At 31.4% G+C, this 20,492-nt stretch overlaps 1 protein-coding gene and 1 long non-coding RNA gene across 3 annotated transcripts in view; both read left to right on the forward strand.

Annotated features, from left to right (window-relative positions):
• Positions 1-20,492, forward strand: part of Rcc1 (Regulator of chromosome condensation 1) — a 42,265-nt gene that overhangs the window by 968 nt on the left and 20,805 nt on the right. The window contains exons 3-5 of one of the 2 annotated variants that reach the window (XM_072544825.1): positions 688-887; positions 4,177-4,359; positions 19,441-19,657. In XM_072544825.1, coding sequence (XP_072400926.1) covers positions 688-887; positions 4,177-4,359; positions 19,441-19,657 — 600 coding nt within the window. Of the gene's footprint in view, positions 1-687; positions 888-4,176; positions 4,360-19,440; positions 19,673-20,492 lie in introns of both variants that reach the window. The other variant, XM_072544824.1, reaches the window with a different exon arrangement.
• Positions 4,544-6,041, forward strand: LOC140449929 (uncharacterized). The gene is made up of 3 exons (XR_011951926.1): positions 4,544-4,845; positions 5,236-5,344; positions 5,397-6,041. It is a non-coding gene; the product is annotated as an uncharacterized lncRNA (long non-coding RNA).

Here is a 20,492-nt window from a genome sequence, read left to right on the forward strand (position 1 = left end):
CCTTTCTCATATTAAAAACTAGATGAGACTGATTATCTATTTTATTATTTTTGTAGTAGTTAATACAACAGCTTTTGAAAGTGAGAAACTGTAGGGAACTATGCACAGATCGAAACGAGTAGAAGAAAATTGTAACAAAAGCCAAGTCATCCAATACACTCTGACAATTCACAAGAAGAATGTGGTGTGATTCACCACAATAAGCAAATAAAGAGCTTTAAGTAAGAGCCGCAAACATTGCACCAGGAATGAAAGGTCTTGATGATGAAATATACTTATTTTAAAGTAAAATTGTGGCTTATTCCCAATAAAAATAATAAAATGACTGGGTAGTCATATTTGTAAGTTTGCCCACAGATTTTTGTGAATGATTTTGTTGATAAAACCATAACTACTTACAATTTAATATGATATTTACCTATTTCTGTAGTTAGAATATAGAATATGCCAATTAAGTCATTACAATTTTGTTGATTAGTTCTATTATAGTTTTAACAATCTAATTTGGAGGAAATTTATGAATGTTTCTATTATTCCTCTTACAAAATGGATTGTTTTTTAGTTATATTCTGTTATTTCTATAATACATGTGAGTCAACATCAATGAATTTGTTAGTTGGTTTATATTTTGCAAAAATTTAGGAGACAGTAATTTTCTGAATGATAGTTAATCTGTTCATATTTCAGTTACCTTAGAAAGTGTACATTTGCCAGAACTTGATGTGGAGGGCACAGTATTAGTCACAGGAGCAGGAGATGTGGGACAATTAGGACTAGGACCAGATATACTAGAAAAAAGTCGACCAGCTGCAGTGCCCTTAGATCATAAAGTTGTTGACATTTGTGCTGGCGGTATGCACACAGTTTGTTTAACTAAAGATGGAAAAGTAAGTAGTTGCTTATAATTGGTTTTAGTTAGTGGATAATTTTAAAACTAACATTTATGATGATCAGCAATTTTAATTTCCATTCTTTTAATGATAACTTTTATGTCATACTAGAATTAATGATTGTAGCACCGGCTATAAAGATCCAGCTCAGGACATCCATTTTCACTAATTTAACTCCAGCACATTGTTGACATAATTACTTACTCTGTCAGTAGCACAGTGGTACCTGTTAATTACTTTATAATTATATGAAAAGCATAATAAAGCCACCATTCACTTCTTTGGGTACAGTTGGCAATGTCACATGCACCTGATTCAATCTTCCCAAGTGATGTTTAGAGTATACAGAGCGAATCAAACTTATTTTAATGCTGATATACCTTCTAGTCCAAAGATTAGTGAGGATTTAATAATAAATATCAATACATTTAGAAATAATGATATCAGAACTGGTAATTTTAGAAAACATAAAAATTTAGTTAGCCAAACTTTGGAAAGGTTAATTTTGACCTATCATGTAGTTATAATTTAAATTCTATTAATTTTAATTATATATTGAATGAAATTATTAAGAACTGTCAAGCTGTGAATAATAAATGTAGCTCTCATTACTTTCTATTTCACCAACATCTGTATTAGTGTTCTTTAACATCATACCACAGATTGTATTCCAAACATTTCTTCCAGACATTCATCTTTCTATTGTCACAATTTTCCAGGGGGAAATAACAGCAATCTATCACTTCATGGAATAAATAGAAGGACAGAAAAGAAAGTACTATTCAATTACCTTCTTTATGGATATTAAATCCCACAGAAAGCAATTCTGTAAGAAGAGTTTGATGATCAACATAACCAAATGCTTTACTGAAATCAGTATATATAGCATCCACCTATTTTCGACTCTCGATTTGCTTCATAAGCTCAGAATGACAACAAAGTAAATTAGTAGTTGTAGATTTCATCATCATCATTTACAACCCTGTGTGGGTCCTAGCCTCCCCAAGAATTTTTTTCCAGTTGTCCCTATCCATCGCCTTCCTCCGCCAAGCACATATTTCCATATTTCTCATATCTTGATCTATGTTATCTAGGAATCTTGTTCTGGGTCTTCCTCTTCTTCTTTGACCAATAGGTCTATCAAGGAGCATTTTTCTAGCTGAGTCAGTTTGCTCCATCCGCATTACATGGTCTACCCAAATCAGACGTCCTATCTTAATGTGTTTTACGATATCTTGTTCCTGGTATATTCTATAGAGTTCGGAGTTGTATCGTCTTCTCCAGACACCATTTTCATTTACTGCTCCATAGATTCACCTTAGTATTTTTCTTTTGAAACATCCCAACATGTTTTCATTGCTTTTTGTTAAAGTCCAGGTTTCTGAACCATATGTTAGGACTGGGCGTATTATTGTTTTGTAGAGTTTTACTTTTGTATTTCTTGATATAACTGTAGATTTAAAAAGGAGATTAAGCCCAAAATAGCATCTATTAGCCGTGCAAATTCTGCGGTTCATCTCTGCGGTAGTGTCATTTTCAGTATTGACGAGCGTTCCCAGGTATACAAATTCGTTAACTGCTTCGATGACGTCGTTTTCTATAACAAGTGGCCGTAGTATTTGTGGTTGCGTACCTATTTTCATGTATTTCGTTTTATTGGTGTTTATTATTAAACCCATTTTTGTAGCCGCTTCCTTTAGTGCTAGGATTTGCACAGATTTGTTATATATTAAACCGGTAGTTGTGATTTGTGACGTACGTATTACTTTTTCCAGAGCTAGATTGAATAGTATACAGGAGAGTGGGTCTTCCTGACGTAGCCCGCTATTTGTTTTAAAAGGTTCAGAGAGTTCCCCCTGGATTCGTACTCTGCATTGAACTTTTTCAAGGGTTAGTTTGGTTAGACTAACCAACTGATTTGGTACTCCTAGGTCTATAATTGCTCTAAACAATTCTCGTCTATTTACAGAGTCGTAGGCTGCCTTGTAGTCTATAAATATGTGGTGCGTGTCTACACCGTATTCCAGTGTTTTCTCTAGAATTCTCAGGGTTGAAATCTGATGAATTGTTGATTTACCACCTCTGAAACCAGCCTGGTATTGTCCTATTATTCGCTCTGCATATGGTGCCATACGATGGCATAGTATATTGGAGAATATTTTATACGCTGCATTTAGGAGCGTAATTCCTCGATGGTAAGAGCATTCAAAGATATCTCCCTTTTTGTGTATGGTGCAAAGTATTCCAATATTCCAATCATTGGGAAGGGACTTCTGTATCCATATTTCTTTTATAAGCTGCTGTAGTGCTATTATGGTATTGTGGCCACCTTCTTTATATAATCTATTCTGGGTGATTTGTTTCTGGCTAGTTTGTTTATAGCGTCTTTAACTTCCAGGATCGTTGGTGGATCCTCCTCCCTCTCGTCTGCTCCGCTTACCTCATAGCTTTCGTCTTCCGAGTTTTCTTCTTCTTCCTCTATATTAAGTATCTGGTTGTCTTCCTCTTCTTCCTCTATATTAAATTGTAGATTTTTTTGCACAAAAACTATGCTGAGACTCCCGAGATAAGTCCACTACAAAACCAAGATATCTGTTTATCTATCAAACTATCGAATAATTTAGATATTGCAGACTCAGACTGCATATACTCCGATAATTTTCAATGTTTTTTTTTTTTTTAACCACATTTGAATATTGGTACAACAAAACTCTCCTTCCAAATATCAGAAAATAAAGATGACTGTAATGAGCTATTAAATAAAGTATGTAATGGCCTGGTAACAGTTTAAACACTTTTTTAAAAGACAATTTCGAACAATGTCAGATCCAGAGGTAGTTTCTTATTTGGAACAGAACTTATGCAATCAAAAATATCAATGAGAGGGACTTTAGAGACATTATAATTTGTGCCAACATTGTTATTGATGAGGATATTTTGAATCTGAAGGTTATTAATCACAGGGTAATAGCCAGTTTGAAAGAAGTCCATGAATCAATTAGCAATTTGTTGCTTATTAGAAGCAGACTGATCCCTGCAAAACATAGGCATTTGGTAAACTGTGACTAGAACGTTTATCATTAACATATTTCCAAAATGATTTAGGAATATCTTTCAATTGAGCATCAATATCTGTAACATATTCATTAAAGCATATACTAGACCAACTTTTGGAATTCTTTTTAGATTTATACTAGACTTGTTATAACTGGCTGAATGGCCAAAAAAATTATGTCTCACGAAAACCTTGTTGTTTACAGTTCTTAAGTGTCACATTCTTTTTCAGGTTTTTACTTTTGGGTGTAATGATGAAGGAGCTCTGGGTAGAGTTACAGAAGGTAAGGAGGATGCAGAATTTGAAGCCGGAGAGGTGGAATTGCCTGGAAAAGTAATTCAGATATCGGCTGGAGATTCACACACGGCTGCACTTTTAGATGATGGGCGGGTATTCGCCTGGGGTACTTTTAGGGTATGTTTAATTCTCATGTTTTTTTTTATTACTATATTTTTGTATTGATTTTGAGTGATTTTATAGTTTTATACAAATCCTGGCATCTGTACGAGACTATAGAAGCAATTATGATGTTGAAAATACATATTCTTGAAGCAGAGTCTTATACTAGTTCTAGTCCTCATATACAACTAACATATCGACGGTGAAGGATCAATATGTCCTATCTTCCTTTTTTTTCAAAATTGAGATTTTTGGCGCAAAGTTATTAAAAAGGATAATGATGTCTTACAAAGTTTATATTTTTTCGAGAAATAGGCAACATCGCATCGTACCATCTAATTTCAAGTTGTACTATCTCTAGCGTCAACAGATCTGCAAGTAAATAATCCTATCTAAGCATTTAGTGTCTTCTCTCCATAAACTAAAGTACATGCTGGTGATTTGTCGAAGTTTTCTGTAGAAAAACGTTTATTTTTACGTTTATTTTTGTTCACGATATTGGTAAGTTGTTAATAAAAATAGTATGAAGCAAATAGTATACTTGTAGTATTGATTTACCGTTAAAATTCTAAATATTAGCTATATTAAGAGATATATTAGGTTAGGTTAGAGATAGATAGGACATTTCGTTTTATCAGAAACTATATCTGCTAATAATTCACTCATAAGAACATTGCCAGATAGGACTTTATGCTTTTTGTCCATATAAAATTTAATTATGTATTGTAATCTTATAAAACAAACCTAGGTAAAATTAATCTGGGACAAATCTGGCTGTATGTATATTACAGTTAAAAAATACTCTACTGTAAATTAATAAATAATTACCACTCTATTTGTTGTACAATAGTACGTAAGGGTTTTTGATTTATAATAAGTAATTATTTACAGGGTGATTACTAAAAGAATGCATCCATCAGGGAGAGGAAAAAAAATTATTGAAATGGCAAGAGAGTTACAGATAGCATCAAGCGATCAATTAGCCAAAACTGTGACTAAGGTACTAATACTCTTCAAAGCAATTCTTGATTATATCTTAATTAATTTTTTAGGCAACTGATGAAATCAACGTTACTGAAACGATCACTTTAATAACTATTTTGGGGGAATCTGTAACAAGTCGGGATGTACCTATTACAGTTGATCCGATTATAACAGGACACAATATTATCCTTCAAGACGTTACTAACAGTCCTAAAGTCGGAAAAGATTTAGATCAGTATTCAGTTATTGTAGAACCATTAACATTGTTTAAATAGGACTAGTTAGACAATCCTTATGGAACAAACGTTTGACTTTGATTCTGCCGTCATATGGCGGCCTCTAGTCATAAATTTAAAAAACTATTAACAGAAACTTAATTCAGTGCAGGATTCTATTCGAGTATATTTTTACCTGTCTCATAATTAATGCAAACCTGTACACGGATGCCAGATTGTGAAGAAAATATAAGACTTTAATAAAATGCTTATTGTTATTATCGTTGTATACGTCTGGTGAAAGATAACTATTTCGAGCGAATATTTCAAATTGTTTTTGTACTTTGAGACTTGCTAAATCTAAATCGGTTAGTAATCTATTTAAATGAAGTAGGTAAATGCTGACTTTTTTTTTAATTTTTATTAGTTTACCAGACATTTAATTTGGTTATATGATTTGCTAGAAAAGGATTAAATATTTAATTGAAATTCACTCGATTACTATCGTCTTAGAACACTCATGCGGAGGTTTATTTTTTAGTCAAGACTTAAGTTTTATAATTGTTTAAAAAAGAAAATATTTTTAAACAATGGTTTTATGTATGTTTTGAGAAAATTAAATTTTCAATCTTTTAATCTTTAAAATGACGTTTGAAAATATAGTAAATTTATGGGTATGGTTTTTTGATAATGGTTTTGAAACAAATAAACACATCGATATACCACAACAAGAGGCAACACATATTTAGGGACAAATTAATCTATGTATTGGGATAAAAGGAATAATAATTAACAACACTTTAATAAATAGTATCCTTTATTTTATTTATTTATGTATTTTATAATATAAACACAATTTTTGTATTTCTGTTTACATAAATAAGAATGTTTTTTTCAATCAACTCGCCGATCTGAGCTGTTTATTAATGAAATAATTTTAAATTACAAAGTGATAGATATTGCAAAAATTAAATTCGCATTATTTTAATAGTTATATACCACTAATCAAAGTTCTAATATCTACACATAGACAATATTAACGAAATAATAATTCTAGGTAAAAAAACAAAACAAAATTGTTTACATTAATAGTTATAGAAATTGATTGTAACATTGTTTTCATGAACTAAAATAAGCAATGTATGTAGTGCGAAACACTATTGGCACTGGTTGATGGTTGTTTTGCTATCGAATACGTATGAAAAACGCGTGGTGTCGTTAACAAACCTTCCTCTTCTACCTCAATATATTTTTTTGGTTTGCATTTAGATATTTTTGGTCAAAATGCTTACTGCATAGAAATTTTTTTTTAATCGGGTAGCTCCAGACTTTCCAATGCAGCATTACCTACAACAATATTATTATTAACACAACTGGAAAAAAAGCAACTTTCTGCACAATAAAGTAAAAAGACAATTTAAGTTCTGTATTCAAAATATAAATAACTTGGCAGTTATGCCAATATATGTTTAAACATATATATATATATATATATATATATATATATATATATATATATATATATATATATATATATCCACAAGGAAAATAATTCCTGTACGTCAAGTCGGCTCAAGCTATTATGTATACCACGTATAACAAAAGAGGTTAGTCTTTGTATGTGGGTATATTTTATTTTATAAAAACCCTTAAAAGGGCAACATTACAAGCACGAACGTTTTCGGAACAACTGTTCCATCATCAGGTTAAAATGCAGGTTAACATGCCTGAGCCACCAAAATATTTGGGTAAAAACCCTTTAAATTGAAAAATGTTACCGAAGAATGTACATGATGTTTATAATATTATATGATGTTTAATATTTTAATTAGATTTTACTTCAGGTAACATACACCCATGCTTAAGTGAGTTCCAGTGTCCGGAGAGTAAACCTCTTCAAACGGACTACGTTAGAGTTGCCAACCGTAGTCCGTTTGAAGAGGTTTACTCTCCGGACACTGGAACTCACTTAAGCATGGGTGTATGTTACCTGAAGTAAAATCTAATTAAAATATTAAACATCATATAATATTATAAACATCATGTACATTCTTCGGTAACATTTTTCAATTTAAAGGGTTTTTACCCAAATATTTTGGTGGCTCAGGCATGTTAACCTGCATTTTAACCTGATGATGGAACAGTTGTTCCGAAAACGTTCGTGCTTGTAATGTTGCCCTTTTAAGGGTTTTTATAAAATAAAATATACCCACATACAAAGACTAACCTCTTTTATATATATATATATATATATATATATATATATATATATATATATATATATATATATATATACAAACAACACAGTTTATTAGGGCTGCAGTCAGTAGGTTTGGTCGGGATGTTATAGAAACACTCTTTTGACTTTTGGTCGAGCTTTCGGAATTCTTTTATTCCTTCTTCAAGACACTGTAATTAGAAGAAAGTGTAAATATTTACAACATATCTCAAATTGTCATTACAACTTACTAGTCGTTGAGATTATTTTTGTAAAGCTACGACACTCAACATTAAAAACACACATATAAAATATAACATTTAAAATAATGGACAATATACATTTTAAAATTTAGTTGGAAAGTTAAAATTTTGTTCACATCTTTTCATGGTGTGTTTTGACTGACCCATAGAGAACAGAAAAAAAAAACAAAAATACAGTGATTAAAAAGTAATTAGGAGTTCTTGCTATTATATTAATGGAAGTAGTAGTAGTAGCAAGAACTCCTAATTACTTTTTAATCACACTATTTTTGTTTTTTTTTCTGTTCTCTATGGATCAGTCAAAACACACCATGAAAAGATGTTACTAACAAAATTTTAACTTTCCAACTAAATTTTAAAATGTATATTGTCCATTATTTTAAATGTTATATTTTATATGTGTGTTTTTAATGTTGAGTGTCGTAGCTTTACAAAAATAATCTCAACGACTAGTAAGTGGTAATGACAATTTGAGATATGTTGTAAATATTTACACTTTCTTCTAATTACAGTGTCTTGAAGAAGGAATAAAAGAATTCCGAAAGCTTGACCAAAAGTCAAAAGAGTGTTTTGTCAAAAACAAATTTTTGGTAGTCTTTCTATGGAATTTAGTCTTTCACCTATTCTAAGTAGCTATGTCATAGATGATGTTATCAGTGATTGTATCAACAATTGCACATTTTTCATTCCTTTTTTTAAAGATATGTAGATGATTTAGTTTTGGCACTTCCTAAACACAAAATTATTGAAATAGTCAACATTTTCAAGTATCTTAATCAACATATACAATTTACAGTTGAGGTAGAGGTAGACAATTCTCTAGTTCCTTAGAGTAGGTTTCAAGTCCAGTGCTTTATACAGGTTGGTGAATTGTTTGCAGTTGGTAAGTTTGGTATGGTTGATTCGTAGTCTTGTAATAGTCGATGCTTCTCTTCTAGTTATGAAGTCTAGGGAGAGATGACCAATAAAAGATTGAAGTTTATGAAAAGTTGTTTTGCTCTTTTGCTCTAAGTTTTGTCAAGTATCCTCTACCGACTTTTTAAAAACGAATTTCAAAATTCGTTAGCTAGTTGAATTGGAGTGACTTCAGTCACCCCATGGTTGGTAGCTTCTTTGGCAAAATGATCTGCTGTTTTATTACCAGTAATTCCGGTGTGAGAAGGCAGCCATATGAGAGAGACTGTTACATCGTAAGCAGAGAGATTTTGGTATATGTCATGAATGTTTTGAACTAATAGGTGCTCAGTGAAAATTGTATTGACTAAATGGATATATGAAAGTTAATCTGAACAAATTACAATATGTCTGTTTTGATGTGAGATGCATTTAAAAGCCCACAATACTATATAGTTCACCTGTGCAAACGTTGCATATTAAGGGTAACCGAGATGATCTTACAAGTTCATGTTTAGTGGTTACTGCACAATCAATACCAGTGGTAGTTTTAGAAGCATCTGTACAGAGAATTAAATTCTAAAAATGCTTTCTTTATAAGAAGGTTAGAAAATTCAAGATTGTTAAAAATAGTGAGTGAGGTATATATTGAAGGGAGATCTTTAGCCCAGAGGGGAAGTAAAGGTAGAGGAAATGAACTAGTCAGAAAAAGGTCAATATTTTTAAGTAGTGGACAAATTAATTGAGGTATAGGTTTTATGATAAGGTGTTGGTTATTGTTAGTGGAAGAAGACGGCATTGTGGCAATTAGGGAATGAAAGGGATTAAATGGATTTGCAGATGTTGATACAGCATACGAAAGTAGAAGTGATTATCGTCTTAGGGTAGGAGAAAGTTCATTAGATTCACGGTATACACTCTCAATAGGACTAAAGCGAAAAGCGCTCAGACCTAGAAGTAGTTTTATTGGCACCCCATTGAAGATGACTGAGGGTTTTAAAAATGTTCAACCTTTTAAAACAATTGATTTTAAGTTCAGAGATTTGATTTTTTCAATTTAATCTGGAGTCAAACATAAAACCGAGAATTTTACAATAATTAACACCAGAAAGTAGAGAATTGTTAAATAAAATTTGGGGTAAGGGAGTGGAAAGTTCGTTAGATCTATCTTGAAGTAGTTTTACTACACTTTGTATAAGTTTATATGAGGATGGGACAGATTTAAGATGGCAGTAAATGATTAGGTCATCAGCGTATTGAACATATTTGATGGGAGGCAAATTTCGTTGATGGCAAGAATGAATAAAATTAAACTTAATGCAGATTCTAAAGGGACACCTTAATTTTGAGAAAGAGATCGAAAAAGTTTACCCTTGGCAAGGACTTTAAAGATTCTTTCAATTGGATATTTTTTTACAAATGAGAAAATATTACCATTTAAATTATAGTGGAAGATTTTGTCAATGATTGCTTTTCTGGAGATTGAATAAAATGCCCATTCAACGTTAAATATAGTTGCTACGACATCTTGTTGATTATAGATTGCTTAAGAAATGTGTGTTTGAAAAATAAAAAGTTATCAATAGTAGACCGATTACGTCGGACGCCGGATTGAGCGTCGGGAATAATATTATACTGTTTAACGAACCACGTGAGTATTTCATTGATCATTGTTTCAAGAAGTTTGCAGGTAATACAAGTAAGAGAAACCAGACGAAAGATATTGGAGTTATAGAGGGCTGGTCAGGTTTTTTAATTGGAATGATTATAGAATTGCGCCAAACATCTGGGAATTTTTGTGTGTTCTAGATAAGGTTATAAATTTCGAGAAGTTTGGAGAGAGATGTATTAGAGAGATTTTTTTAAAATATATAAGAGATATCATCGAGATCATCAGCAGATTTTGTACATGAAAACAAGGTAAATTTTAGTTTATTTAGGGTAAACAAGGCGTTCATAAACTTGACATCGTGTGGAGTTGACGAGATGGTGGAGAAAGATTGAGCGCGTAAAGAACTGGGAGTAAAAGCCATATTACTTTGATTGAATCTGTCTTCAACCCTATTAGCGAGTGTGGCGGAAATGAATTGACTGTCAGAGATAACTGTGTTGTTGAAGATGATAGGAGAAATAGTTAGGATATAGGAATGAAGGATGACTAAATTCATAGGATGAAGGTTAGTTTTATTGCCTTGGATTTGTGAAACAGTTTTTTTTATAAATGAGAGTAGAGTTATCATATCCACTGGTAACTTTAACATCCTAATATATAAGACAAAATAAAGTAAACTAAATTGTAACATATAACTTTTAACGGGTTTTTACTCAGATATTTAGTGGCTCAAAAAATGTACACCTAGACACTGATGATGGAATATGGATTCCGAAAACGATTTGTCTTCATGACATAGCCCGTTTGGGTTTTTTAATTTATGTACCTTTTATAAAGGATTTGAACAAATTTTTTTTGTAATGATCTTTCTTTTATCTTAGTATAGATTAGGGCAAGATCTTTCATTAACGATTGTCAGCGGTATGTCAGTGGTAAATTTACTGGCTTCATTTAGACTTTAGAGGGTCGTTGGTGCCTAAGGAATTTTCGAGAAATTTTTCAATATAATTCTAGAAAACCCTAATTTTTCTGTTTTTATAGGATTTGAGTGCAGCTTTTAGTTCGAAATAGTTTATACGAGAGTTCGGATAATTGGTATCTTGTGAAACTGAGGATGAATAATGAAAGGGCGAAGGAATAAAAGAGTATATATGGTTAGGTCCAGATTTGTTGCAAAACTTTTATTTTAAATTTTCTGCCAGAATCTTGGCTGTCTCTTTTTTTTATTAACATTTTTTTTTCCAAACTGGACTTAGGCTAGTATTTGAAGTACATAAAGTTTTCTTACTTAATTAAATAAAATCGTGTCTAAATTTGGCAAAAGATGAAGTAAAAATATACAGAGAGCAGAAAAAATGAATAAATGTGAGAGAAAGAGAAAAATTCTATTTATCATGTATGCTGTGATTAGATTTGACATCAGAAGATTTATCAGAGGATGCACTTATATATACTCTTGTAAGTCGGAGGTAGGCTGTTCTTTTAACTTTTTTAAGATTCTAGTGATACGGTTTTTTAGTGACCTTTTCCTTGTACCTATGTAGAGCTGCAATAAGTCCTTTTGAATACCATCTATGTTGGAGAATTTTTAAGCTTCTTATAGTGGGGTGATACATACAAAAGAGTTCTCAAGAAATGTAATAAGTTGCGTGGAATTGAGTGTAAAATTAGTCGGATTATCTTTGTAAATCATTTCTATAGCGGAAATATAATAAGGTTTCATCGAGTAATCCAATCAAAGATTAGATTTGGACATTTTTTGGCTGGTTTGGGTGGCATCGAAAATGTCGACGGAGGAAAAGAACTTAATAGAGCAAGAATACCGGATGACGATAGAATGGTAGGAGTATCAGGAGGACTGTCATTAAAGTGTCCCCTTTTTTGTCCTACTGCCAACATGCGCTTTGAATTAGTACGACGAGAGATGGATAAATCCATAATGGCAGCCAGGATGGGTATGTAGTTAACGGAGATGGACTCAATTTCCGAAGATAGAAATTCTTTTGATGAAGGTAAGGATTCAGGATTAAGGACTCCTTAGAGTCAGCTGAAAATGAAGAAGAGAGAGGAGCATTAGCTGCAATGAGTGTGTGATCTGGTCAACTGGAGACTTTGCAATCAGACTCCACGGTACGACCCGTAAGCTTACAAAGAAAACACTTTAGTCTGTCAGAGAATAAAAATATTTTAAAGGATGTATTTTCATGGTTAATTAACAGAGAAGATTGTATTTCTAAGTTCACCTTGTCAGCTATTACAAATGTTACCCTAGTAAAACTCATAATATATGCCTATTGATCATCTGATGTTCCGTATTTTTTAGGGACTGCTCGATTAGTGAATGCGGGATGGAAGAAGATACATTTGAAATAAGGATTCTTTTGGTCGCAGAAAGAAGCCTGCAGATAAAGATGACGGTGGAATTAATTATGACGTTCGGTGTATTAGTTGATCAACGATGGCGGTAGAAGTGAGGAAAATGCAAATTCGATTATTCGAAATGCGAGATGTAAAAGTAATATTTTTTGGATAAACTATTTCAGCAATTTCTTTAATATATTTAAATAAAACAGTATTCAAAATGGAGTGCATGACAATAACTTGTCCCCTTTTAGAAAACGAACGGGAAGGAGGTCTAGAGACTGCGGCAACGACATATGATTTTGGGATGGAATTGAAGTTGTTTTGTGTAAATGTAAATATTTAATTGCTGTTCATGATGTGTAGTCCTGGTTACCCAGACCGTAACACAATACCTAAATGTGAGTACCTAATGGACCCTCTCCCAAACTGGAAAGAAAGAAAAAAAGGATCTCACCTATTTCTTGGGATTTTCACTGGTTTTCTTTAATTACACCAATATAGCCGCAATTAAATTCGACTATTGAAATATAAAACCAAATTTGATACTCGTCTTCTTATCACATTGTGATTAAAGAACTTCGCTTCGTATTGTTAACTCGTCGATGAATTACTTTATCTGTTTAACACTGTTTAAATCTTTAAAATCCGTGAGGAACTTTAAAAAGGGTGTTTAACCTTTGACAGTTATTTGACGTTTTTTGAATCGATTATTTGAAGCTTTATTTATAAACTTCAACATTTTATTAAAAATGCAGTTTGAAAAAGTGCTTTTTAGCTTCTAAATATTTATACTACTTTTGATATTTTTCATGTCATACGGCTGTACGTAGGCTCAATAAAAAGCTGGTGTAAAAGCACAATGAAAAAAAAAACAGAAATGTCCATAACCAATAACAAGAAACAAGCTGAGATATTGCAGCGGACAGATCTCCCTTGCATTTTTCTGTGGCGATATTTTACGAGTACCATTATTTTAATGTTTCAAAACTAATTTACTTCTTCACTGTGTATGCCATTTATAAATCGAATTATAAAATTTAGATATTCTTTTACAATGTGTTTAATTTTCAGCTTTTAATGTTAATAAACAATGAAAATATTTGCAATTTCTTAAACAAGAAAAAAAATGCTATTTGATTTCCTCTGGGCCATAGAAGGTTTTGGATTTTTTTTAAATGTTTTTTTTTATTTGCTTTATATTGAGCCTACATACAAGTGTATGACATAAAAAAGTCAAAGTTATTAGAAATTTTTATATGCTAAAAATTTGTTATTCTTCAAACTGATGTTTAAAAACAAATTTAATATAACCTTGATGTTTTTTTTTTTAATAATTTAAAACGAAGACATAAAAATCGATATCTATTTACAAAATAACCCTAGAGTGACTGTTTGGACAAGTACAGTTGTTTAAATAATCGGTCTCCTGGATAAACAAATTGAATAACTCATAATAAACTGTATGGTCGTTCTATATGATATTTAGCATACTTTAAAAACTCATTAACTGCCATAATTTTAAATAGTTGTATTACATATCGTTATGCAAAAAAGAAAGTTATTTATATTTATATTATTTATATTTATATTAACATTTATAAATTTTACTTTAAAAATAAGGGTTTTTAAATTATCTCGGTCAATTCTTTATGTATTTTAATTATAAAAATCTCAATATTAGAGAACATTTTATGATCTATAACTTTTATTTTAACCATATATCTCTAACATGAATAAGAAACGTTTTATGCGCATAAACTTTTTTCACTTTTTACGATTGTTTAATAAAAAAGCAAAGCAAAATTAGCTGGAGTCTTTACATAATTGTCATCAGCTACCCCTCATATACCTTTTAGAGACTTTAAATACCTGTTTAAGATTTTTTCAGCTTTTTTAGAGTTGTAGATCATAAAAAGTTATGTAATTTTTGAGAGTATTCAAATTAAAATACATGAAACTATTAACCGAAATAGTTGCAAAAAAAACCTTATTTTTGCAGTTATTTATAAATTATAATAACTAATAAAGTGCGCTAAATATCAATCAGAGCAAATAGTTTATAGGTTATTTATTCTGTTTATAAACATTTATAATAACGTTGATATCGTTTATGCAACAAACTTATTTAGAGGCTTATGAAAAACTGGTGAAAAACACACTTTCTAAAAAAACAGAATCTTCTATGACCATTACTAGGCAAGAGAGCATTTTATTTAAAACCAAAGCATTTTATTCTTAAAATCATACTTCCATTGTCTATTAACAGTAAGAGCTGAAAATTGAAGGGGCCCTAAATGAAGATCTGAATTGTGCGTTCCAACTTACATATGGCATATGCGGTAAAGAAGTAAAAATTTATAACCCGTTAAAATGATGGTATTCGTAAAATACCGCTTCGGAAAAGTAGAATAGAGAACCATTTGAGCTCGGTTTTTTTTAGATTTGAACTTTTTCAAAATGAAGCGCGATTGCAAAATTTGCAATATCTTGGCTTCTGTAAAACATATTTTTTTTTAAACTGGGATAGGTCAACAAAAAGTTGTTTACATAATCGCTTTCTACGATAAACAAACAAAATTTATAAATTTCTGCAAAATCAAGGGTTTTTTGCAATTATTTTGGTGAATTCTTTATATATTTTAATTTAGAAACTCACAAATGGAAGAACTTTTTGAATCTACAATTTTTATTTTAACTATTTTTCTCTAAACTGGATAAAAAACGTTTATAGCCAAAATCACCTGTATGTCTTCACAGATTTATTATTAACTAACCCTCATATATCTTTTAGAACCTTCAAATATCTGTATAAAATTTTTACGTGAAGCGAATAATTTTTTCCCAGATGGACCTTTGTATAAATTAGTTCTATGATAAAGATGAACTTATTTCTACTTTTCAATACAATAACTAAAGATAGCTAAATAAATACATATTTAAATATCTAATACTTTGTTTATGTTTATTAACTTGATTTTACTCACTAATTTGTTTTTCCGAAGTTTATTATATCATAATTATAATACCAACGAAAACGTAAAATTCAAATTAATGCATCTCGAATATGACGAGTGCACCCTGGCGATAATAAAAAATGATGAATGAAAAAAAAAATAAACATTTTTTCAAGTTAATTACGTAACTGAAACGGTGTAAAATAACAGAATATATAAAAAGTTTCTATTTTCTTACCAGAGTGTAATATCCATCTTTGACAAGGCGAAGGATTTTTGTCGGAAATCTGAACATTCTTAATCCATGAATTTTGTATGGTGATAAACCACATTTGTAATAACAACAAATATTTCCGGCCATCTGTAAAAAACCATTTATTTATTATGGAAGTAACATTATTTTAATTTAAAATCACTTTTTTCAAATATTATCGAATGTATGTATTATCCGGTAAAATTTATTTCTAAATACCTAATTTGTTCATTTCTCATACAATGTTTTTTTATGTTTTAAACACATGTAATTAAAATGTTTTACTTACCTCGGACCAAATTTTTGTAATACACTTCCAAATAAAATAAAATATTTAAATTCTTTAAACTTATTTAGATATAGGAAGATTTAGAAGCCACAGTACGTTTATGTACAATTTTAGTCGACACGATATTTACTAGTTGATAGTAATAACTCTATTTTAAATGAATACGTTGTGATTCACGGTCTGTTTTTTGTAACATTTTTATTTGTAAACTGTACTAAAGTAAACCTGCTGCTACTATGTCAGTAAAATATTGCAACGCTGGTGAATTTAATTCAGTGGATCAAAAATGGACGTTTAGTTTAGTCCTTAACTTTTTCACATAGCACCATCTAGTATAATGTATATCAAACAAACAATGGTATATTAAAATCTATTGAGACAGAAAGAGTGGTGACATCTAGTGACTGTCTCAATTAGAATCAAACAAATTTATACATTGCGTTGGCTAACTAGTCCTATTTAAACAATGCCATTAACTTCAAAAACAGATTCGTCAAACAAAGCTACAGACGGTGCAGAAAATAATCCAGCTCTTGACCAACTTGATGAAACTACTACTGACAATCAAAAAGCAGGTCTCGCAACTGATCAACATTTAAGTGCAGTAAAACCATCAAGTACAAATACTGATTTGTCAAATGACGTTCAAGGTCCCACAGCTGATCAGCAGTTAAGTATTGAAGGACCGTCAACTTCAAATACAAATCTAAGGGATAATCAAATATTTGTAAACAGAAGTTCATCAAATGATGGTTCAGAATATGATCCTGTTTATAATAGCCATAGCGAAGGATCTGATGAAAATTCTACAGACAGTTCTGAAGCAGAGCTTGATCCCAATAATCACAATATTAATGAAGGGCGTAAAAGAAGAAATGTTGCTGATCCTAGCCAATGGAAAAGAAACAAAAATAAGAAACTCCGAATGGAAGGGAAACCTTATTTGGGATTCATGAAAGGGCAAACAGGAAAGTATGAACAGTTGAAACAAAAAGATGCTCGTCACATGCAACCCACTTGTGACAAAGAAGTGTGTAGAAAATCAAAATTTAGGTATTGTTCCGAGTTTTCAGAAGACGTTAGAAAAAGAATTTTCGAGCATTTTTAGAAAATAACTTGGGAACAAAGACATGCTTTTGTTGCAGCACATGTAAAGCATATTAATAAAATAAAAAATACTGTTCATCGAGATGACTCCAGACGTACCAAAACTTTACAGTACCATTTAAATAATGGACAAGAACAGTTACAGGCTTGCCGACAAATGTTTTTAGACACGCTTGGAATTAAGTATCGGATGGTACAATATTGGGTTAAACAAAGTTCTTTTGAAATGCCTCATGCTCCAGGTGGTAAACAGTACAAAACTGATCAGAAACTACTAGACAACATAGACTTTCTAGACAATTTTTTAAATGCCCTCCCAAAAATGCCTTCACACTATGCTAGAAAATGCTCCTCCAAATTGTATTTGGAACCTATGGAAAAATATTTCAATTTTGCCCACGAAAAAGGATCAATGTAATACGTGTGCAAGCTACAGAAGTGGAAATATTATGGAGAATATTTGGCAGGATCATATTAACAAAAAGGATACAGCTAGAGCTGCAAAAGACAAAGATAAAAACGAAGCAGCAATTGGCAGTCAAATCACCCTGGAACTCGATGTTCAGGCTGTAAAACTTGCACCATTTACCCAGGCAAATGCCTTTTATTATAAAACAAAATTGTGCTGCCATAACATCACAGTATATAACGTAGCTACAAAACACGCTACTTGTTACTGGTTTTCTGAGGACCAGAACAATCAACTGGTAGCCTCTACATTCACGTCTTGCCTTATAGACTACCTTACCAAATACTGTCTCACTGATGATAGAAAACCGATAATCATATATTCGGACGGATGTACGGCGCAAAATAGAAATTGTGTTATGTCCAACGCTTTGCTAAACTTTAGCATAATGCATAATGTACAAATTATTCAAAAGTTTTTGGAAGTTGGGCATACCCAGATGGAAGTCGATTCAGTGCATGCCTGTATTGAACGAAAATTAAAAAACCGGGAAATTAAGCTTCCAAGCGATTATATTGGTATTACTAGAGAAGCCAGAAAAAACCCATCTCCGTATGAAGCAATAAACTGTAAGTTCAGTTTCTTTAAAAATTATACAAACCCTCTGAGATATTCATCGATACGACCAGGTAGAGTAGCAAAAGATCCGGTACTTATGGATATCAGGGTTATCAATTATGATCCACAGGGCGTTATCAAGGTAAAACTGGATCATTCTAGCTCAGAATTCACTGAATTACCAATAAGGTCTAAAAAGTATCCTCCAATTGAAAATTATCCTCCGCTGTACACGCAAAGGTGTAAAATTCCTAAATCGAAATGGCAACACCTACAGGAATTAAAATCGGTAATTCCAGAAGATTGTCACAGTTTTTACGACAATTTGTCATATTCAGAGTAAAACTTTCGTAACAAAGATGGATTCCGTATTGGCCGTGAAGTGTCATAATACTGAAATTTATAATTCTGCCTATGTGAAATTTCTATTTTATTTTTGACTTGTACCTATTTAGTTTAAAAAATACAATGTTATGTTTTAGTTTTTCGTTATTTACTGCAAAATGTTGAGTTTTTTTAATAGGTAGATAGATTCTGTTCTTAATATAAGAACAATTAGATACAAGAATATGCGCCAAATATCCTATGCGCCAAATAGTTTCACTCTGGAACTATTTTTTATAATATTAGATGGTACAATTATGAATTGTAATATGTCCTACGTATCACAAACTTTTATTTCAATTTATCCTATCTTTTAAAAGTATTACAAGAAATATTTTTTTTAAACTGTCCTTTTTACAAAAAAACCATATTAAAAAAATAAAATTGACGTGTTTTTTTTCGTACCTCGTCCATTAAAACTATATCTATAAAATAATTTTTTCGCTCTCCTGACAAGTAGCGTTTTTTTAGATAGGACATATTGATCCTTCACCGTCGATATGTAGATATCACTTTTAGCATTTTTTTTCAGGATTCTCATGGAAATATGGGCATGACGTTGAACGGCAACAAGAAGTCACCATATGAAATCATTAAAGATGTCTTTATTAAAAAAATAGCCTCGGGTGCGGATCATATTGTATTTCTGACAAATCATGGTGATGTGTACACTTGTGGGTGTGCAGAACAAGGCCAATTGGGCAGGACTACTGAAAGAGGAAGTAGTAGAAATGCTAGGAGCGGAATTGGTAAGGGGCAAATAGGTACGGAAGAGAAAGGACATTTTTTTTTCTTTAGGTGGTGGCTATTTTGTTTTTTTTTGGATACGGTTTTTGGGAACTTTACTTTTACTTTTTTACTTTACTTTTATTTTAGCAACGATTGTAGTAATAGACTGTCTATTTTTCTATATTCATTGATATGCTGATTGACACAGTCTCTCGTGTTTTAATGTTGTAATTTGAGGATTTTTCACATTTGAGGATATCGAATATGCTGATTGTTTAAATACACCTTTAGACTTTCTATAGAGCGTTTCACGTTAAGAAAATAACATTGCGGAGATAGGGCCATGTATTTCTTATGGACGATAGAAGCGCAGCGATGCCACGATGAACGAACACAAGCACGATTCAAGGTTGTATATAATTTGTATTTTCGTTTTCACAAACATGAATTATTAAATTAATGTTTTTTAACGTAATTAACCAAAAGTGCCCATTCGAAACAAGAGATGAAAAGTAGGGAAAATGATTTTAATTAAATAAATAGTATTTACAAAAGATAATTTTATTTTATCTTATTTTAATTATAGTAACGACAGTTTATTTGTTTTTCGGTAAGAATATCATATACCATGAATCATAGAAATCAGTAGAAAATATTGCTTAGTTAAATCATCCACTTTGCCGGCTATTAAAGATTCAAAAGCAAATAAACGGACCGCTTGGAATGCATATATCTAATTACTAATTGCAACTTAAAATAATACGGTGTACGTATGTCAGCGATTTTATGTCGTTCTCTGAGAGTACACAATGATAATAAGGCTTTGTGGTTCTTCAGTTGTTATTCTGACTTTAC

This window comes from Diabrotica undecimpunctata, chromosome 9 (genome assembly GCF_040954645.1).
Source record: "Diabrotica undecimpunctata isolate CICGRU chromosome 9, icDiaUnde3, whole genome shotgun sequence".
Taxonomy (NCBI): Eukaryota; Metazoa; Arthropoda; class Insecta; order Coleoptera; family Chrysomelidae; genus Diabrotica; species Diabrotica undecimpunctata.